The following is a 23,707-nucleotide window of genomic DNA, read 5'->3' as shown; positions in this document are numbered from 1 at the left end:
ATAACTTTGGAAGCATATAACCAGTTAAGGAGTATTCGAGTAATTACGAAAAGAAAAGAACGGTGGGTAATTCCAAATAAGGACTCTAAGTTTCGGAATTAGTCGACATTTTGAAGTAGTCTGAATTACACGAATACACCTTATATTGCAATCATAATTAATTAACATTTATTTTAATAAAATAGCTGCAAACTGCTTAACCCAGAAGCTAGTTTGCTATCTCTGAAATTATTCTTGTGGTTCCTAAAAACAAAATTAGCTAACTAAGTACCTCTTATAGTTCCTGATTATCATTTACAACTCCATTTAGATGTAACATAATCATAATCATAAATCATTTATTCGTAAAAACATAGGCATCTTGTATTTCGATTTAAATTCTTTGATTCCACACTAATTTACCTCAAAAACGAAGTCAAAGAAAGCACGCGTGTAATTTTCTAAATCACAAACATTACACAAACCTAATTCCCTGAATAATATTCAACCTCCAAAAACTGTCTCCCAATATCAATCACTTGAATTATTAAAGTCACCTTTTGTATATTTCTTTTGCATCAGAATGGCGCGCCTGTGATAGACATCCCCCGAGACAGATTTATTATTGAATACTTTTTATCCCTACTTCATACGCACAGGATCTACACGTTAGATGGAGCATACTGGCTAGAGTCGGAGTCGGACCTCACTCTGCACACACAAACATCACACTTTACATTCACAATACACAAGTCACAAACACTATAGGTAATATATCCCGGATTGCACAGTTACACACCCGAAAACAACGTGTATACCGCCGCGTTTTCGGAAACATAACACTGGTCAGGGCGGAGAGTTTTAGTCCGTAGGCGGCTGGAGCAAACCCAGCTGAGTCGGGCATGCTGCCAAAATCGGGCGGGTAGTAAAAAAAAAATGTGAAGCCTAAATATTAAATATGTGACAAAAATGTCAAATAACAATTACCTACGTGTAGGTACCATTGGTCGCCAGGAACTAACTCTTGAAATGAAGTTCTACTTACGATTAATACTGACAAACAGGACAGTGTGGGGTAAAACTAAGTATATAGATTCTTCATGGGTCAGCAACGCGCATTGACATCCCTGAAATTGTATGCGTCCAAAGGCTATACAAAGAGGCGTTCCCTATGTTTGTTTGCCACCGACATAGTATATAAGATGAAAAATAATGGGTAATTAAGTAAATAGACGCCGCCAAAGGTCAGTTTACTTTATAGGCATATAATTTTAAACACGAAATTCTATTCTATTTTATTAATTTCGAATACGGAATCCAGGTGAAGTAATCTACATGTGCCTTAGCCTGACAATACGACGATTGTCCATCCATCTTCCTTCGTTTTCTTCCTCGAATTTTTGGGTTGTTTATTCAGGATGGGCGTTTGGGGTGCTTTGATTTATTTTAAGTTTTGAATAAGTTTATGATATACCTAAGAAATATGGTACCGTCCTGCGTGAGAGGCTATTTAGAATTTTGATATAACTTATTTATAAGCTTTGTATAGAATTCCCTCCTAAATTGTAGGAGGGTATCCCAATATGGGACCGGCAGCAAACTCGGCGGGACACATCTTTTCAAAACATATTATACTCAGAATGTCCAACATCATCCAACACAAAAGTCTCACAGTCTATGTCTTGCTTGCTCCTTTATCAGATGGACTATCGGATCCCAAGCTGGTGGTAGAGAAAAGCCATCTTCCCTATTAAAGTTTGGATATTTCTTAATTTCAATGGCCTCGCGCAGCATTCTGGGCTTATCAAACTTTATTGAGTGATTGGCTTTATCCATGATATGCTCCCAGACTGCATTTTTTAAATGTACTTTAAGATGAATTAAAATAAATTAGATTTACTTAACCTTAGAATAAACTGTAAACTAGAAATGAGTCTTAATAAAAGGCTTTTTGATTTCATTTACTTATTTTAATCCGCATTTTTTTATTAAATTTCCTATCGAATACGATTTTTTGTAGCGAAATAAGCAATGTCCCTTTTCTCGATTTGGGACCAGTGTGAATTCGTCAGGCATGTCAATTGATAATGTCATGCTAGCCCCAGTAAGGTGGGGTAATAACAAGGGCTGAGCAGGCATATTCAGCCACTCACCGTCGAGCCTTCTCGAATATTCAACAGGGTGTTGATCACAGACTTGGCTAAAACTATTATCGCTATGTACAGTCGCTACAGATAGGTATATCGGAGCGACCAGGGTGCTCAAAAATATCTGAGCAGTCACTTTAGCGCCTTGACAAAGAGGCTTGTTCAGCTATTTGTAAGCACCTTTTCTGCTCCGATATATCTAATGGCTGTATTAACAGCAACCAGTGTTGGCCGAAACGTTAATGCAATTAACCATAAACCAGTACAAATTGAACCGTAAACTGTAACCGTCCGTTACGGTTTACGGTTCAATTTGTACTGGTTTATGGTTAATTGCAATTAACGTTCGGCCAACACTGGCAGCAACACTCGTCACTAATCTTTTGTGGATCTCATGAACCTCATACGATGAATCGCCTGATGGTAAGCGATTACCGTCGCTCATGGACACCCGCAACACCAGAGGGGTTGTAAGTGCGTTGCTGACCTTTAAGATGGGATGGGTTTACAATTTGTCAGTTAAAAATGTGTGGATGGTATGAGCCTTAGTCAGAAGAGTTGCATCGTATTTTTTAGACTACGGCATAGCCAAGAAAAATGAATAATAGGTACCATTAACTGGGGTGAATAGGGACAAAACTTAATGTGATTTACCTGACAATTTCTTAAAAATACCCACACAAAGTATAGGTATCATACAAAATCTACTACTATTTTCAATCGAATGATACAATTTGTGTGGGTATATTTTAGGAAATTGTCAGATAAATCGCATTTTAAATTTTGTCCCTATTCACTCCAGCCATCCTTATTCACCCCAGTTGATGGTATTATACAATCAGCATTAATGTAGCGGATGAAAGAACGCTCCAGAAGCATCTTCCATCCTGAAATTATTTTCCAAATACTCGTGCATATCTCTCTTCTTAAATAATATATGTCTTCAATTCGCGTTCTAAAATATCTGCCACAGTCTAAGTTTTCTACATAGGTACAGGCACTTATCGGACGGAGCGTCAGCGAAGGTCTCCGTTACAGCTTGGGCAAAAATGCTTTCGCATATCTACATGTTCTTCTCTACAGCTCTCAATCCTCAACCGGTTCTCGTAAAATTTGGTGAGAAGGGGGCCTACCGCGAACCACGATCGACGTGTTGCCTCCCTGTCACACTTACGTACGAATTTACAAACGCGACAGAGACGCAACACGTCGAACGTGGTTCACGGTAAGCCCTCAGTGTCGATGAATAAATAGTATTTTTTTGTTGATTTCGGTTTTTTTTTCGGGTGTTTGCGAGGTCTGCAGCTCGCAAAGGCATGGGTATGACTCCGACATTACACTAGTATATTTTTTAAGCTATTAGAGAACTTTTGACGTGCAGTCTAATTCGTTACTTTTGACTGTACTGGTTGAAAAGGCAATATCGACAACCGACAATATCCTCCGTTAAATCTTGAAAATAGGCGCCGATAGTACACAACCCTCTTGACTGTACATTAGCATACCGTAGTGGGTAAGTAGGGCCTGATGAATATGCGCGTCGGCGGTATGCTAACCAGAGGGGCTGTTGACGGTACTTTTGGATATAACTAGCTTTCAGTCTGTGCTGACGGTAGGTTTGTATATATCAGGCAGATCGTCAAATTCCTATGCATATCGTGAAATGTGAAAATCTTTGTCTCGTTCCCGACGAGACGAACCTATCCTCTACCTATCTATTGGTTTAATGTGGCTACGGTAAATCATGTTTATACATGTTTATGTATATGTGTATGTCATGTTTATACCAAGTTTCATGTAATTAAAACATGACGTTTTAACACTTTTACTGTCCGTGCATTACCGTCCAATTAACTCTGTCACGTCTAAGTGACGTCAGAAATGGATAGCTCGTAAGCTTATGGATCACATATAATACGCGGAAGTATCGATCCAAGTAATTCTTGAAAGCTAGAGGCAGTAAAAGTGTTAAAATGAGATCGTAACTTCGTAAAAGAGCCTAGATTGTTTGGGAGCGGCTAGGTTTGTGTGACTTTAGCCTCAATTTTCAGTATTTTACCTATAGAAGCGTATTTAGCATTTAGATTATTAATTACTTAGAGTTAGACCGATGTAAGTCTGCGAACGATTTTGATAGCACACGCAGTGCAAGTGTTATTTATACGTCATATTTTCATAGAAGTTTTACGTTTAAAATAACACTTGAGTCGCTTAACTTCAAACTCGGGTAAATCCAGCTGTCTGCGATTTTGGCACATAATTATAATAGTACTTGGTACAGAAGGTTCACTCTAACAAAACGCGTATATTACGACATATATGACCGCTAGGTGGCGCAAGCGCGAGCAGGCGTCCGTTCCGTAGCGGTGTGCGGCAACTACTATGGCTAGACACCAAAATTGGTGTGGGCCGCATGTACTTATAGCGCCACGCCGAAATCGCGGAGTGAGCCACGCTTGATATTGGTATTAATAAAAGGTAATAGGGTAGATAGGTATTTGCTGAGAGGGTCGAATGGATTTACCTGAGTCTGAAGTTAAGCGACACGCACTGCGAGTGCTATCAAAAAAAATTAATAAACTGCCAGAGGCTATAAAAAATGTAGGAAATGATAAAAAAATGTTTAAATTAATTAAATCTATTTTGATCAAAAAATGTTATTACACATTGAACGAATATTTAAATGATAATAATATAAACGAATAACGAAATAATATAGAATTAATAATTAATATCTTAGTAATTGTGGCAGGATATACAATATGTCGACGAGTACGTTTACTTGGGCCAGATAGCATCCTTCGAGAACAGGCGGTCTATCGAAATCGATAGACGTATCGAGAACGCCTGGAAGAGCTTCTGGTCCATGAAAGCGCTAATGAAGGGTGACCTTCCCTTGTGTCTTAAGCGCAAACTCCTTGACATGTGCATCCTACCCATCCTAACTTACGGTGCACAAACTTGGTCATTAACTGAGGCCCTAAAATCGAAACTCAAGGTTTGCCAGCGAGCTATGGAGCGTAGTATATTAGGTGTTCGTAGAACTGATCGAATCAGAAACACGGAACTACGCTCCAGAACTAGAGTTGCAGATGTAGGCGTCAAGACCGCTAAGCTTAAGTGGGACTGGGCGGGACATGTCTGTCGCATGCACCCGGAAAGATGGGCCAAAATGGTTACTGAGTGGGACCCACGGAGCACCATAGACGGTGCAGGCCGGGGTTCAGGCAGACCAAAAAGGAGATGGCGGGACGACTTGGACGCATTCTACCCCAAATGGTGGGAAAATGGCGATGACAGGGTCGAGTGGAGAAAACGAGGGGAGGCCTTTGCCCAGCAGTGGGACACCAAAATAGGCTAATAAAAAATAAATAAAAATAAAATAAAAAGTAATTGTGTCATTTTCTATCAGAATGTACGATGTTTATCAAAATTAAAAAAAAAAATGTTTTTATTAATTTAGTTTTTGAGACAATTTTGCTGTGCCCTAATAGGGTATCATGTACCGACTATATTTTATTTACCACCTGTATGTAATGAACATGATTGCAATAAATAAATGAATGAATGAAGTCGTTGCAGACTTATCATGGTCTGACTACCGTCACCATTATTTCGCTGTCTAATCACGTTAAATAACTGATCGGCCCCCGGGCGTATCACTGTTAGAAAGTTAATGTAGATTATGATCGATGACATCTGGGATTACGCGAGCTTTGCCGTCAACGCGGCGAAAAGGGACTCGGGAAAACAATAGATTGTTGATGTAATTAGAAGAGAAATTTGTATTAGGTAAATGATTTAATTTTGTTGCTTTAAAAATCGAAATTATTTATTTTCTGGCATCTAAGATACATGCTCTATAGTCTAACATACCTTTGTATATTATAGTTTGTCAAAGCACTCTCATTTCAAACATAGACAGAGAATATCATACTTTGTCTTACACTAGTACTGGCACCCAAAAGAAAAGATTGAATATAGTTTGTTCTTATTTACGGACAATTTGGTTTGACCAACTATACATTAATGACACCTCACCCACCTAGCAGTATTTTTCAAACTCGATGGGTGGGGTGACAGGTGTCATCTCCATATAATTTATAACCTAAAAACGCCAACTCGCAAAATTGTATTGAGTTGACATCTGTCAGGCTACCCAACAAGTTTGAAAAATACTATACTGACATTACTGACTGCATTATTAGTTACAAAAAGCGGACTTAAACTTATTTATCTTGATAGACTGCATTTTATTATCGCACATTTTTTGGAAATCTGTTCGGGGTCGCATTTGTCAACCCGGCAATTCGGCACTATATTATTATGGTAGATTGGCTCGCACAGTGTTGGAGCCCGGCCGAACTCTTAATTGGCTTCAGCGGCCACCTGAGTCCCCTAAATAGTTTCAATATTGCCTGTTATATAACAGTTCGTTTGGTACGTGTATATTATCCTATGTACTTGAAATTGAGTACCAAGGCATAGGTACTTATAATAAATTAATTTTGTAGAAAAAACCAGGCTAGGTGCTGCTTTTTGATATACTTTTATGTGTATCAAGTATGAAATATTTCCTTGGATTGAAAAAAAAAAAAACAACACTGTTTCTTAAACCATAATTCACAAAGATAAATCACACACGGAAAACATTTGAAAACCCGACTACAGTATTTATCGAGTAGATTCTGGAATCCTTTTAAAAATTTAGTCGCGGTGAAAATTCGGCTAACTAACATAGGTAACTTTAAAAGTAAATCCCGTTGTACACTTTCATATGTAAATAGGTACCTGATTGGAGTTTCTTTGTGTCCTTAATAAAAAAAACATATATTTTTACACATTTATTTATATTTGATCGTAATCCGCGTCAAGGAACGGATCATTCATAGCAGCACACCTCTTGTTATAATTCGGATTCCACCACTTCCTCATATCTGCCAGCGATTGAGGCTCACTGTTCTCATTGAGCTTCGAACACAGATCGCAGAGGTAGTTCCTTGGGCGGGGTGTGTAGTAATAGTGGTTCTTCCAATCGAAGAAGAAAGAGTAGGTGTCGGGGTAAGTCATGAGGTAGTTCATAATACCGACCAGTTCTTTCATTGTGTGGGCTTTCGCGTCTATGTAGGAGCCGGGAGGAAGGAAGCTGAAAAACAATTTAGAACCAGGTTAAATGGTAGTGGGCGTTGGTCATTTTGTTTATAAAACCGATAGCCACCAAGATGACAAACGTCAAACTAACTGGATACGTAAAATGTATCTGGATGACAGATGTTACGTAAAATCACGTAACTATTTCCATACATTATAAAGTTTCCATTGGCGTTTCCTATCAATAATTGCCATCTTAGCTAGGCCCCCAGGGCAGTATGGTCCTTGGAAGGAGAGAAAAGCTGTAAGCTAATTTAACCCTTGGATATTGCTTCTAAGTACCTTTTCCTTTATTAACTTATCTAAAGTTAAACCAAAAAAAGTCTGCAGAGATTATGACAGCACACGCAGTGCAGGTGTTATTTTAAACGTCAAACTTCTATGAAATTATGACGTATAAATAACACCGGCACTGCATGTGCTATCAAAATCTGTGCAGACCTTTCTTGATCTAATCTATGCTGTTATAAAAATAAATCGAAATAGTTACAATACCTTACCTAAAATTAACTACAAAATATACCTACTAAACAAAAATCATAAACTCTTACCGAAAGGGTTAACATTAAATGTACTGATCAGGGGGTTTAAAAGTTTAAGATAGTACTTTATTTGAAAATTGTAGCTGGACGAAAGTCAGGTTTCCTCATTCAGTAACTTTAATTCCAATCAATAGAACCAATGGTCTTCCAAATGAGATGAGAGTTTTGAAAACAGTTTATACTCATATGAAAAGGTAATGTATTATGAGCCTTATTTATGGTACAGTAAGGTTCCAATTCGAAAAAGAGGTACTAAAGAATCAAGCCTTTATGAAAACACACTCAAATGACCGCTACTTAAAAACTTCGATCTGACTATCGTAAATTTTAACGAGCAAAGTTGAAAATGTACCTCGAGTAATTAGCTCGTCCAACAACTATGGGGATAGAGATGTGGTTCAAAGTATTAATGATTTTATCAGTCACCCAATCTTCGCAGTTAATCTCTTCTGTTACTAAACTGAAAAAATAGTTCTTCTCTATCATCTTGTAGCATTTAAATTTTCCTTTCTCAGAACAGCTTTGATGTCCACAAGCACCGTATACATCTAAGGTATAGTTATAATTGGCTAATTCAGCTTGGAATTGGTTTACAAACTTCTCATGTAACACTTTCGACGAGCATTCCGTTAGTAACCAAGCGACTGATTTTGTCTTTCGCTTTATCAAATCTTTGTTTCTAGAATCATGTTTCAACTTATCGAGCCAGGTTATATTTATCTTAGGCCCAATAATTTCTCTTTTCAAATTATGGATGTTGAAAAATGGATGCGGGATATCTGAGTTAAGTTTATAGGACCATGTCCAGTTGAAGAAGTGGTCTAGATTAGGATTGCAGATCGAGTATTTTGTAGATGGCTCTAAAGCATGGAACACGTAAATTTGATGAGGGGAACGTTGAAAATATTGATAAGGCTGGAGCATGTAAGATTTTAAAACTTCCCTTATGTCGACAACAACAGCGTCATAGTTGCGAACATCCCCTCTGAGTAAACTCTTGTTGTACGAAATATAACAGTTAAAAATTGGGCACTGCTGTCTCACAAAATCTTTCTGTCCCTCATTGTGTTCGAAGTACGAATGATCTTCACTCGTCATCCAAATTAATATATGCTTTAGGTCTGATTCAAATCTATGCTTCTGAGGGTGATATTTATTGCTACTTGCATAATTTAGCAGGAAGTTTGGCACAAAAGTGGACGCCAACACGCAGCATAACAAAATTATAGCGATAACATATTTAATCCAAGTTTTCTTTTTCTCGTTACTGAAACTAAGTTCTTTCACTTGATAAGAATACATTTTGTCTATTTCTAAACACTAGACTTCACCGCATGTTAGCCGAAACTAAACTGAACTGGGAGCGGATGGTTTAGCTCTAAAGTAGTAACTAATGTTGATAGTGAAAGATGTTTGTGAATACTTTTAAGTGAAAGAATGGCTGTTTGGTTTCGATTGCTGTAGAAGCGGAGAGAAAAAATAAGCAAATATTTAGACACTTTCTAGCTTTGTTGGAGGATATTTGAAAACTGGCGGCATGCCAATGGGGGTCTTTAGCATGCTTACTCGCACTTGTAAAACCTAGTATACTGAATATGTATGGTTTGTTGGTTAGGTATTCTGTTTCTTTAGAGCAAATTTAATTCTCTTCAAATTAATCCTACTGGCCTTATTTATTATAGAGACAATATTAATACCATTAATAATAATCTTACTTACTCACTAAACAGAAGCTGAAATGTAACATACATGAAAAAACCATTTACACGGTAATTTATGTGTCCAATTTTCCAAAATAAAGTCGCAAAGTTAACCGACTGCCGCAAAAATGAGAAAAAAAACTTCGCGAAGCCTTTTAATTTATAGCGAAAAAATATCTCGCCGAACGCGCGTTATTGGTAACGTACGTTCTGCTAATCTTAAAATAAAAACGACTGAAATGTAGGCATATATTAATGTACTTAACTCCGTTTAGAAGTAAGACGAAAGCGTTGTGATATTAATTTCGTCCCGAGTGTGAGGTAATAATATGATTTACTTTTCTTTGTTTTTTACGCGTGGTTCAAATCGAGGAGGGACTCCGAAGTTGTAGGTAAAGTCAAGTGTAAAAATATGGGTGCACACATCAAACTCAAAAATATGTCCCATAGCTCTTATCTCAGCCAATTAAGAACTATGGGACATATTTTTGAGAAGTTATATGCCCATGCATTTTTTACACTTGACTTTAGGTGTATTTTAAGTTCTATACTTATTTTAAGAATGACACATAGGCCAATCCGAATGTTTTTTATGATTGGTAATCGGTGATCACAAGTGTCGGACCTAAGAATGACACATAGGCCTACTTTATCTGACACATATCTTATGTAGCGAAATATCCATATAATTTCAGGCGTTTGTGTCCGGTAGCAGAAAATCTTTTAGACAATATTTCAAATTACGCTTTAATTTTGAAGTATGTACATTGCATATGTATGACAGTCTATTACTGCTGTACAAAACCGGAGAAACATTTTAATGAATTGAAAGCGAGACCATTACTTGTGTTATAAATCAGGGATGTGGTTTCATCGGAACCGAAAGCGGAACCAGATGTTTTAAATTTAATTTATTGGAACCAGAAACGGAATCGGAGCCTGAGTGGGAGGTGGACGAGATGTTAAGGCGCTAACATTCGCCACACACAATCAGTAAGTACTGTCATCAGTAGGTACACATTACACAGCACAACACATACGATTAGGTATTTTTAATTCAATAACACGAATTAAACAAAACAATTAATTAATGCAGCACGTGGCAATCGGGGAGATGAGCGAATGACAGGTATAAACCAGTTAGTTTTTGACGTATGCCACTCATGTCCCGCCGCCGCGCTAAGCTTTGACATTCGATATAACTTCCGATTCAAAAGTAACGGAACCGGAACCGAAGCGGATGTGTAATACCAATCGGAAGTTCTGACTTAACGGAACTGGAACCGGAACTCCGTAACATCCCTGTTGTAAATTGTAAGCGTGCATCGTATAAAACGCGAGACGCTTATTTTCCGTTGTTACGCCTCAAATTGTCGACACTTGAGTACAGATTAGCTTCGTTACCCTGCGCTGGAGCGTACCTGGCTTTAGGGAGGGGAACGCCATCGATAGATTACTGTAATAGCCGGGTTATATAATTTGCCTCACGACTCGTGGTAGTACCTATATATATCTCCGATACACATATTTATTCACATGTTGAATAATTACAAATTTAATTTTCTAATTTGTTTTTTATTTACTTATGTTACCAAAATTAAGGACATTAGAGGTGTATTACATAAAACCATAGTTTTGTTACTAAACTACATAGGAACATAATTTTGGGGATGTAAGTCATAAAGCAAATATTTTTAAATAAAATTTTTCTGCTTGATCGTGTAAGAACTATTTCTGGTTTGGTTGTCTTATGAGAAGTGTCGTGCTGTATGAATGTTGTTATAAAAAATCGTAACGAATTGTGCTCGAATGCTCAAATGTACCTATTAATCCATTCACTCTTGCCTCGTTGTCGTTTTTTTTTTTCGCTACATAGAGTGCGTAGTCAACATGACAATTGTTTACGCTCCGTAGCGAACGAAATGCAACTTTCACTGTCGCACTTAATATGGAAGAGTGATAGAGAGACAAAAAGCGTTTCATTGTCGTAGCGCAAGCGATTGTCACCTTGGCTAGGCACTCAGGAAACCTATGTTATCGGCTACAGCGTAGCGCTACGACCGTAGCTTAGCTGGGTGAATGTGTCGTATAAAAGTGTAATATTGTGAGTTATATCCGCAGGTTTGCACGTTGCACACACGCAGTTAAAGTAACGCTTTTCAAAGCTTACTGCCAGTCTTTCTACACGTGCAGCCTGTGGGGTAGCTATACGCAGCGGGCGTACAGCGACCTACGAGTGCAATACAACAACGCTTTCAGGATGCTGATGGGGCTGCCTCGTCACTGTAGCGCCTCCGGGATGTTTGCGGAGGCGCAAGTCGACGGCTTTGCGGCCATCATGCGGAAGCGGTGCGCCTCTTTACTTAGCCGCTGGCGGGGCAGCGCAAACAGTATCATGATAGCGTTGTTGGATAGGTGGGACTCCCCTCTGCTGCAGCAGTGCACAAAACTCCACACTACAGTAAAATAGGTTAATTTATACTTAGGTAAAGCTTAAGATTAGTTTTTGTAATTCTACTAACACTATTTTATAAGTTAGCTATGTAATATGGAACTAACAACTATGGACTTATGTCCGAAATAAAATTCTTTTATTTATCTATTTATATCATCCCCGCTGTGTAGTTGAAGTAACTATCGATATCAAAACCTTCGACACATTCCCACCCCTCCGTATGTTTCCAAGTGGTCGCGGAGCTCGCGGAATAATGATTTCTTTGAGTCCGTTTGAAGTGCTGCCATTACGAGGATACGTTTGTGCACCTAATAGCGATGCCAGTAATTGTACCTTTGTACCAGCCTGCGGGGGATTCACAAAGCTTTGCTTTGTTTTAAATAAGATTAGTATTATGTTTTTAGGGTTCCGTACCTAAAGGGTAAAAACGGGACCCTATTACTAAGACTCCATTGTCCGTCTGTCTGTCTGTCTGTCTGTCTGCCTGTCTGTCCGTTTGTCTGACACCAGGCTGTATCTCATGAACCGTGATAGCTAGACAGTTGACATTTTCACAAACGATGTATTCCGTTGCCGCTATAACAACAAATACTAAAAACAGAATAAAATATTTAAGTCCTATACAACAAACGCGATTTTTTTGCCGTTTTGTGGGTTACGAAACCCTTCGTGCGCGAGTCCCAGACCCAGCATAGTTCGTATCAACTAAAATATGTTTTAAATCAAAAGAAAGTAGTGTAGCAAAACTTAAGGTGTAAATGTGATGTTTTAATCAAAACAAAAATGGTCGCACTCTTATACTTGTACAAAAATATTACGGAATAGTCTATGTTGGATGATCGCGAGTTGTCTAATTAATACTGAAATCTGGTAATCGAGGTAATCACTTTGGTCTATATAGAATTGAGACACCTGCAAAATAGATGTCCTGCCACGATATCACATATTAACATGTGTTACACTGTGTTTATGGCTTGCATGTTGCACGCCGATACATTATGAGCATGATCATGTTGAGCTGTCAGTACATGCAAACAGTTTTATTCAATTTTGTGAAGGTGAAGTACTAAGTAAAAAATAAACGTACCGACCTACCTATTTTATTAAGTCCTCGGCAAGCTCGGCCAAATTGCACCTTCCATACAAACGTAGTTCCGCTCTCATTCTAAAACTACGTGTTGGATTGTAATGAAACTTTGCACATACAATGACATGAGGTATATCTAGGTCTGAAATTAGTTTATATAGTTCCTGTTTAAAAAAATAAAAACATAAATAAAATAAGAAATAAGTTAAATTTGTACGAAACCCTCGCTGGGCGAGTTCACCTCGCACTTGTCCGGTTTTTGATGACTATGTGACTCGTGACGCATTTTACGATCCAGATGAATGGACCAATGTTAACAATATTGTAATAAGATTAAATTCACTTTAATTTAAGTAACGTGCGTAACACAAAAAAGTAATATACCATATAAAGTTCGTCTAAGATAACTGCTCAGACATTGCAGCGCCAAAGTGTAAAAGTGCTTCATATTTTCATAGAAATTTGACATAAGTATTTTGTAATTAGCTCGAGCTGAATCTTTATACTCCTGGTTTCGAACGAAATTGCTATTGATGCCTAATATAAAAAAGAACTAAAGTTATGTCAAATATTATTAGATTAATATTTCCATTCCCACTCTATTTACGCGTAACCAAATACGAACAACCAAACGCCTATATAAAATAGAGCAAATAAAAACTATCTGACGTGAAGTTTCCGAGTGCATTGGATGTCTAACACAAAGCGACCAATCAAATAGAGAGCCCAAGAAAAGGATCACTTGTTCAATTCAATTTCGTTCGTGCAACCTCACCCGCGGTTTAGATATAGCGGAGGTTATGTGAAGTAGAAGGTTAAATAAAGCTAGCTTAAAAACGTGAATGACGTTGGAAAATCATTTATAAAAAATCAGTTTTTTTTATAAATCATGCGAGAACATGGCAATTTAATGAGTTTTTGAGTAGGTATTGCGTAGTTAATTAGACATATAGGTACTGCTTATTAAAACGACTTCCTTCGGCCTCATTTAATATATTTATTATTAATTCGATTTTTGTCATCAGATCAGCATAGCATGCAAAACTTCTTGTCGATCGGAAAACGGGGGTCGATTCGAATTTAAAAATATAAGTTGATTTGATCCCATTCTTCACTCGCCCGGCAGCTCGCTCGTATCCAGGTGTTAGTAAGACGCGTTCCGAGTGATAGCATTACAACAAATCATTCTTTTCTTTAGACTGGACAGCTTGAAGGCAATTAGGCAGCAGACGAATTGTCTCAACGTAAACCCATTTATGTGGCCGGCGAAACTGCGACCGCCGCTGTTTGCGTAACATCGTGATTTCAACGCATAAGCGAAGCGGAAATGCTAATCTTGCACCCAGTTCATTATCCTAACAAATCATGTCAGTTTTAAGTTCAAATAACAACCCACATTATACTAACGATTATAGCGACTTCCTGATATTTTGACACTATATTCACGGTTACAAAGTGCTGCGAGTTTTAAATATAGTTAGTCCACCTGCATACTATGTGGTGGTATGTGGTTGACCACAGTCTACCTGTTTTATGATTCGCTTTTTACACACCACAACTGGCACTCCTATTACTACCGTTCCTGTACCGTTCACACTCTTCTTTAAAAGGGCCCACTGACTATCAGTCCGCCGGATGATATCGGCCTGTCAGTAGTTCGGGACTGTCAAATTTTTGTTCTAATTGACAGGCCGATATCAGTTCAGTTCAGTTCAGTTCTTTATTTGCTTTCTTAAGATACAAGTATCATGCAAAATTGTATACAATAAAATAACTTAGCCTAAATCATGCATAACATTCAAAATTAAATTCTGAATAACATAAATGTACAAAAGGCTGATCAATGTCCTAACTAACGTGAAGATGTCACATTTAATAATATTGATAATTAGATTTTACACAATAAATGATAAATATACACTTAAAAACAGATGAAGTAATAATAAAGTAAAGCTATTTAATAACTATATAAACATATTTTATAAAATGTCAAAAGCACTATTTAGTCATACAATTTACCAAAATACTCATCGAGACTGTAGAAAGGCCTCGTAGCCAAATAGCTTTTAAGACTCTTGGAGAATATTCTCAGGTCTTCAGACTCTTTAATTTCATCTGGTAGATGGTTAAATACTTTTATTGCTGAATAATTGATGCTTTTTTTGAACTGAACAAAATTCGACCGTGGTAGTGCTAGATGGAGATTTCGTCTTAACGAGTAACTTTGAGTTTGGTTTACCAATTTGTATGAGCTTTTATTTCTGTAAATATGTCTGGCAACCTGATAAATGTACATACCAATGACGGTATTTATACCATGCTTCGTGAATAGATGTCTATGTGTAATAGGAAAACGTTTTTCTATAATTCTAATGCATTTTTTTTGTATTAGTAGTATTTTGTTTACACTAGTACTATTTCCCCATACATCAATAGCATATTTGATTAGACTTTCTACGTATGAAAAATAAATCATTTTAAGTGTATTTACATCAACGACTTTTGCCATAGTTTTTAATGAGTAACAGGCTTTTGCAAGTTTTTTGGAGATATAGTCTATGTGATTATGCCATTTCAGGTGTGTATCTAACTCGATGCCTAAAAAACGTGTGGAATCTGTTTTATTTATGGGCAAATCCAGGATGACATCATCAGAGTTCACGGCTCGTCTGAAAATCATATAAAAACTTTTTTCATAATTTTAAACCATTAGCATCAAACCAATTACATATGTTATTCCAATTACGTTTTGTCAACTTCTGTAGTAAATTATATGAGTGAGATCTGAATACCATACTAGTATCGTCGGCATATAAGTATGGAGTTCCGCCCGATAAACTTTCTGGTAGATCGTTGATGAAAATAATAAACAAGAGTGGCCCAAGAACAGATCCCTGCGGAACTCCACATTTCATGACGCTATCGTTAGAATTTGTGATAATTTCATTTCCATTATCATCATTATGCCTAAGTTCAACATATTGGCGACGATTACTCAAATACGAAGACAATAGCGAATGAACAGATCCCCTCATACCGTAATATTCTAATTTTCGTAATAATATTGCGTGGTCTACACAATCGAACGCCTTACTAAGGTCACAGAATATACCAGCACACCTCATGCCATCATTAAGATTATCCATCACCTCAGAAACCAGCCCAGTAATTGCTAAACCTGTGTCCTTGTGTCTACGAAAGCCGAACTGATTATCGGTTATATAGTTTCGATCATTCATGTACTTTTCTATTCTTACTGCTATACACTTTTCGAAGACTTTGGCTATGACAGATATTAAGGAGATGGGTCTGTAATTGTTCATGTCCATAACACTCCCCTTTTTGTGTATAGGTATTACTTTAGCCTGTTTGAGTATGTCAGGAAAAACACCAGCTACAATATGCTCATTAAATATATGACATAAGGGCATCGTCCGGCGGACTGATAGTCAGTGGGCCCCTTAGAAATATACCACCTTTAAGAAAACCTTATGGCTCATGTTTTTTACTGATTCACCTTTTTGATCCAAGAATCCAAGGTGCTGGATTGTATTTCACAACCCTCAGGTTCTCTCGAAAGAACGACATGATATACTCAGAAAAATAGAAGGTTTAAAAAGGGATTTACTTACCCATTATTATTAAGCAACACGGGACTTTTAAATACGCGATAAAGTCCCGTTTTGCTAAATAATAATGAGTAAAAATCGTGAAAGTTTAAATCAGTGTATTTACTTACCGACGTTGGCCACAGAACAGGTGGAGGTGTCTATGTCTATGTCCTATGTAAGATTACAAATATGAGAAGACAATTATATTATATAAATAAGTCGGTGTCACGCGGTGCTTGTATCTATGTCCTCTGCCTAAGTGCGCTCACAGTGTAAATCACAGTAAACATTCGCTCGCGCGTGATTTAACACCTAGTTAGCGCCCTGGCTCTCTACACTTTGTACTGCTTATTATTTTACTGTGAATACTTTTAACGTGCTAGATTAAAATCTTAAAAAAGTAAGTACTTTAACTTGTCATGGACTTTATAACGTAAGTATGTATATGGGTTTTATTCTTTAGCAACACTTAGCAATCTCACTTCTTTAACGTGACGTTTGGATAGCAACTGCATGTATACACCACACAACAGTAATACTACTGTTGCGGCGTTGCTGCTGCGAATAAAAATTTGCTTGATGAAATGAGTGACGTCCACCGCCGCATTACAACCGCGATTAAGACGTTAAATTCGTCTCATTTTATCAAGGAGATTTACAGATACAGGGCCCGCGTCGTGGTGCAGCGCTGCGGTAATGTCGCAACAGCTGAAGTTGCCACGCCAACGTGACCTTAAGTGCAATATCTCATGTTGAAACGACATTCCTTCCGTCACTCATTTTATCAAGGAAATTGAGCCAAAACACATCACGCAACGTGCATTTACAAATTAATATAATTCTTAAGGTAAAAGTAAGGTTTTCATTGTTAATTTAAGTGCTAAATTTATATCTTGTCCTTTACTAAAAGTGTTCTTAAACAAAATTCTAAAGCACTAAGTTTATTATATATTCTTCGGCCGACTATACCTCATTAAATAGCGCAAAGTGGAACACATCTTCGCTACGTGCTAATTTATGAACTTTCTTCTTCGAGGGCAATTTAGGGTTATATTATAATTTAAATACCATTTAACACATGCTACGTGTGTTTTACGACTATAGGCGCAAAGGAACTTTATTATTTATTAGTTGTAAGCAATTTAGTTTAACTAGTTTAAAGTGTAGTTTAGTTAAATTTTAAGTAGCTAAATCAACGCGTGACTAAAATATTGGTCCGATACATTATGAGACAGTAACTTTTCATTTTCATTTTCCTTATTTAAGATTACCAACAGAAAATACATCTTAAATTCTGTTTTTTTTATTCCGTAGACTAAATTGACATTTCATGTGGTACTAAGAAATGTCATGTCATACACATGAAACGTCATTTTAGTCTACGGAATAAAAAAACAGACCTTACATGCTCTTAAATCTGTATAACAATCATGACTGATGCTTATCTAATTATAGGTAACCACAACTTATATAAGTGTCTTGTATACCTGTGAACAATAGTGAACATGCAGTATACTTATGGTTATATGAATTATTACCGGTACGTTACATTAAATAATGCTAGTACTTGACAACTAGGATGATGTTAAATAGTCGATAACTATTATGTTAATAATAGTTAACATAATAGTTAGGTATAGTTAGTTAGTGTACATACATGACATGACATCTAAAAATATACACATTGTGTATATTTTTAGATAATTTCAATTGTATGGCGGCGGCTAGGTTCTCTGTGACTCTTAATCGTCTTTTTTAGGGTTCCGTACCCAAAGGGTAAAACCTCTATTACTAAGACTCCACTCTCCGTCCGTCTGTCTGTCCGTCTGTCACCAGGCTGTATCTCATGAACCGTGATAGATAGTCAGTTGAAATTTCCACAGATGATGTATTTCTGTTGCCACTATAACAACAAATATTAAAAACAAAATAAAATAAATATTCCCATACAACAAACGTGAGTATTTTGCCGTTTTTTTTTTGCGTAATGGTACGGAACCCTTGGTGCGCGAGTCCGACTCGCACTTGGCCGGTTTTTAAATTATTGTTATTTATTTGCCTATATATCGTAACGCTAACTTTGTACACCGTACATTACTCGCTAACAATGTTGTTCGAACAATGAGTGCTGCATTACGCTGTCAATGCAGGGTAACTTAGTTGCGACCGGGCCCGAGCGTCAGCAGAACAAGCGCTAATTTCACAAAATAATATTAGGTAGGTAGAAGAAGAATATTACAATTTGCCGGGGGGACGACACGGTGGAATGGTCTGCGACCCCGTGGCATCTCCCAACAACGGTAGAGCGGGCAACGCCGCAGGGGATGTTAGTGGGTATTTTCTTCCCCTCCATCTGCCTAGCAGAGGGAGTTACGGGAGGAGCGAGTCCCACATACCACCCCCCAATTGGCTTCCCCAGCCCGGGGGTGAGATGCGTAAATGCATTTACCCCTGCGTCAAAAAAAAAAAAGAATTACAATTTCAAGTTACCATGGTAAAGCCTGACAAGATTCTATTTGGCCTTTGAGTTATTACTACTATAGTTCTAAGAACAAATTAAATTATTTTGTATGAACAGTTCAGTTCAGTTCAGTTTTCAGTTTATTACTATAGTTATTTCAGAATATCGTTTTAAAATGAGAAAGTAAAGTTCGATTGGTGGCGGCTAGGTTTGTGTGACTCTTAATCGCGTATAATTAAACTTTAAAATTACCTCCAACGTTTTGAGGACGGCTTTGTCTCTGTGGTCGCGGAGAAAGACTGGCTGCTGTTCACAGGTTCATGATGACCAAAGATGCCAACGCCGTAATAGATGGATACAGTCTAAGGAAAAAACGTGCCTCGAAAATCACAAAAATTTGATTCTCGATCAGATGGCGCCACTACCTTTAGCCTTCTCTCGTATAGAGGGCGTTGACGGTTTCGTTTGTTATTTAACAATTTTAACGCATATCAGTGAAAGAACATGGGTCAAAAGTCATATAAAAATAATTAATACAAATAAATAAAAACATTGATCCATATTTAAATACATTTTATCGTATTTTTAAAATCTTAATTTTTAGTTTTAAAGTGTGTCGATAGATGGCAGTGAATTTACTGTGCTTACAAAATTGACTATGACAGTACCGCTCTATCCTATTATATCCTCTTTGTGATGACGTAGGCTTGTGTCAGTCACGTGGTTCGCGAGTCTCGGAAGAGAGTACCAGGCGGAGTATATTATTATGCCATGGACTGGCTAAAGTTGACTTCAACATCTAGTGCCGCGAGATTATCGAATTTCCCGCACTTGGATTTGTATATCAACTCGAACGTTTCACACAGTGGGGTGTCACTCAGTCGACACATAATACTCGCGATGATTTTTCAACTGGCGATATTATGGTGATTAAATCCAGTTTATGTAAATATTAATGTAAAAGTTTAAAACCTATTGGTATTTAGCTTGAAAGAAAAATTTTATGTAACACATTGAGTGACAGAATCCGCTTCTCTGTTCTCTGTTCGTATTCGCTTTCCTATACAAAACGGGAAAACGCTGGGATCGGATACGAGCGTAGCGCTACGAAAACATTGGCAGTGAAAGCGTTAAGACTACTGAAATATTGAAAAAAAAAATATGACTTCAATAAACTATTTTTTTTATGTGCCACGTTTGCTGACGCTACATTGTGCTAAAACACCCATCAGCATCCAGGCAAAACAAAGTTAGTGCCAAATATTTTGCTAAAGTTATTTTTAATTGAATTATTACTGAGCTTTATGGCACTTTTATTATAAATACCGATAGGAGCAAACATGTTAACTATTGGTCAAATAGCAACATTTTAATCTGGTTTTGTTTAATCATAAATATAGTATTTAAATTTCAAATGGTACAAAGACACATTTGTGACATTTTCAACCAAAAGGTACCACATTGTCGCTTGTCAATAAGGTTGATTTTCAATTGAAGCTATATGGAAATAGCGCCTTATTGACAACCGACAATAAGTACCCTTTTGATTGAGAATGGCACATTTTGTACCATTTCGTATAAAAACTGAAGGTGACATTAAAAACTTTTTTTTACCGTAGTCTTGCTTAATAAACTTCAAGTCCCACTGGTTTTCCGATGTCACTTACGATTGCTATGCTTACAGGGATATAATTTGGCTTGGATTTCTTTTCGCATAATATAAAAAAAAAATGTTTATCACCACCATCAGATCATATAATATTATTATTTATATATAGTATATTGATAAGGGAAAAGTGTGGACTGAGCGAAGATGTGGTGACAAAAATTGAGAAAGGTATGTTGAGATGGTTTAGACACGTGGAAAGAATGAGTGAAAGAAGGCTAACAAAGAGAGTGTATATGGGAGAGGTAGATACGGGAGTTGGAAGGGGCAGACCTCGGCGGACTTTCTCTGATCAGATCGGGGAAATCCTGAAGAAAAGCCAGGTCAAGAGCACCCTAAACCGGCGAGCGTGTATGAGGAATGTTATGAAAGTGAAGGAAGCGAAAGATGTATGTCAGGATCGTAGCAAGTGGAAATCCGTGGTCTCTGCCTACCCCTCCGGGAAATAGGCGTGATTATATGTATGTATGTATATTATAGATAATATTAGATAGGGCAGAAAACCTTAACCTAACCCACTTATAAAATTCTACCAAATAAATATTATGCGAAATGACTATTATGGCAAGTATACTCGTATATTTATACGAAAGTATCATACGACTAAAAGTTTTCTGCGATACGTGTATTTCTGACAAACAATATTATGCCAGATGAGGGGAACCCGAATCGCCCATTTCTATATCGTGACGATGTCCATATTATAATGTATAGCATCAGGCACTTTCAAACGCTAATGCACTTCCCGTGCACGCCGCCATGTTTAAAAACATGTTAAAGTGTTACACAACTTCAGCAGGAAGACAACCGACAGCGGAACCGGAAGTTCAGCCGCAGACAACATGGCCGCCGGCCACTTCCGCCGGCTCAGTTTCCGGTTTTAGCTTTCCAGTGGATGTAATAAGTTTTAAAAATGTCGCAGCCGCGGCGTATGTAAATTTTGTGCAATGATGTCTTTCTGATAGGGATTATGCATACAGTATTTTTTACAAGCTTTTATTTAACTTGGAAAAAAGTTTTCTCCCATACAAAAATCAGGGACACACCATTTTTGTATTTTTCTGCTGCGTTACCGTACAAAATGTAACTTTTATGAGATAAGTTGTTAATTTTAATGTGTACTTAAATTAATACTTATGGATCTAATAATGCCCGATCTAATAATCTAGAGACACGAAATCAAGTGTTCCAACTTATAATGCCCGTGTAAACAAAAAAGTAAAAAAATCAACATGGTTTTAGAAAAATCGAATTTTCTTCACTAGGGAGTCTATAACACGAAATCAGTGTTCTAAAAGTCGATTCACCTCGCTCTTACTCGCATATTAGTGCGAGCGAGATGCATAGAAAGTAAATTAAGTTCTCGATGGCGTTTATGTCAGTGCCAAACTGATGGTAGCCGTACTGGAACCCGATTCAGATATAACAACTTATGGGTTTGGACTGGTTTTGATACGTCCTTGACGATTGTATTGGTGATTGGGGCGCATCTCTCGCATAACCTTCATTAATTTTGCATGCCCGAATCCGTCCGAGAGAGCTTTCTATAATAATTCTAATTGAACAATTTAATAATATGTGACGTTCCACGGTAAAAGATACCTTATGGCTGCTGGCACTTACGTCGTCTAGAACCGCAATAGTATTTGAGCGGCGTTAATAATATCGTAAGCGCCAACCGCCACAAGGTACCTTTTCTTGTAAAACGTCACATATTTTCCTCGGGCTCCCGTCCGGAACGAGGCTACGAGGTCTCTACGCCGTAGCACTTTCACCGATAGCGTCTCAGTGCTACGAGATGGCGTAGAAAGGAGAGTAACGGCCTGATTAGAACTTTAAGATACAGCACCTACGTATTAGCGCCACTTGTACCATCCTACTAACCCGAGGTTAACCGGTTAAACCGTAAACCCAGTGTCAAATTGTACTGGTAACCATGGTAACTCCAGTTTTAACCGGTTAACCCCGGGTTAGTGAATGGTACAAGTGACCCTTAGAAGTAAAAAGCTATTTAATAGCTACATTAAGTTCTGTCACTTTTTATAGTCTACATAATTTGGTTGTTAGTAATTATTAATCAGTCTGTTGAATTATTTCTGGCCAAATTTTTGTGGATTAGCTTATAATAAAATGAAATACGTTTAGTTTCTATAATTCTTTAATATTTTTATCAGATTTAAGACAACACGAGCCTAGATCTACAGTAGTATACACAAAGCATACAGTTTTTACAGAAACTATTTATACAATACATGAGCTTTTTAAGAACATCTATATAAAATCTTAACATTTATAAATAACATAGCCACTTAAGAACACTAGTTTGTTAGAGTATATTTATAAACTATTTATAAAAATGCAAACGTATTAAATGATTTGGTTTATTGGAAAAAAATTACGATGAAATGATTTAAAAATGTTAGGGAAAAAAATAGATGAAAAATATACCATTAAATTTGGCAAACACAGACATATAACACATAAACACAGACATGAAAATTCTATGATATATAAAACTGCACTTAAAATCTTGTTGCCATAAAATATTCATTCCCACTATTTCCCACACTTTTCAACTTTAATCCATTAAGGCAATTAAAATATTTCTGGTATTTTATTACTACTTATTTAAAAACCATGTCTTAAGGGCAATAAATGTTAGGGCTGTGTCCTGTCCCCAAATCGCAAAACTTGGTAAACAACTATAATTTTACACTGTCAATCTTCTGCATATACACGGTGTCGCTTTCAGTACAGATCAAACGAAGACCAGTGATAAAATAGAACTATGTAAACGGATTATAATGCGTAGAAATTAATTAATTAATTTTAATTATAATCCTCTGGACTTAAGCTAAGCGACAACGCAGCCCATTGGGTGAAGAACCTAACTATTAATTTGTAAATC

General features: G+C 37.1%; 2 protein-coding genes across 2 annotated transcripts in view; one reads left to right on the top strand and one right to left on the bottom strand.

Moving 5' to 3' along the window:
* The window catches only part of LOC134747281 (uncharacterized), a 183,297-nt gene that overhangs the window by 20,893 nt on the left and 138,697 nt on the right, over positions 1–23,707 (top strand). The gene's annotated exons all lie outside the window — the stretch shown is intronic.
* On the bottom strand, positions 6,966–9,207 carry LOC134747481 (alpha-(1,3)-fucosyltransferase C-like). Its single transcript, XM_063682101.1, has 2 exons — positions 8,172–9,207; positions 6,966–7,272 (listed from the first exon to the last, which is right to left on the bottom strand). Exons 1-2 carry the CDS (start codon positions 9,119–9,121, stop codon positions 6,975–6,977), a joined length of 1,248 nt encoding a protein of 415 aa, XP_063538171.1. The 5' UTR covers positions 9,122–9,207; the 3' UTR covers positions 6,966–6,974.

Source organism: Cydia strobilella, chromosome 14, assembly GCF_947568885.1.
Source record: "Cydia strobilella chromosome 14, ilCydStro3.1, whole genome shotgun sequence".
Lineage (NCBI taxonomy): Eukaryota > Metazoa > Arthropoda > Insecta > Lepidoptera > Tortricidae > Cydia > Cydia strobilella.
Note: the sequence above shows the minus strand (reverse complement) of the source record. Positions and strands in the feature narration are given on the sequence as shown.

Bases quoted from the DNA above. Each gene is read 5' to 3' on its own strand.
- LOC134747481 (XM_063682101.1), bottom strand. From the start codon at position 9,121: ATGTATTCTTATCAAGTGAAAGAACTTAGTTTCAGTAACGAGAAAAAG. The intron at 7,273-8,171 runs GTACATTTTCAA...ATTGTTTTTCAG, and splicing joins GGACGAGCTAATTACTCGAG to CTTCCTTCCTCCCGGCTCCT.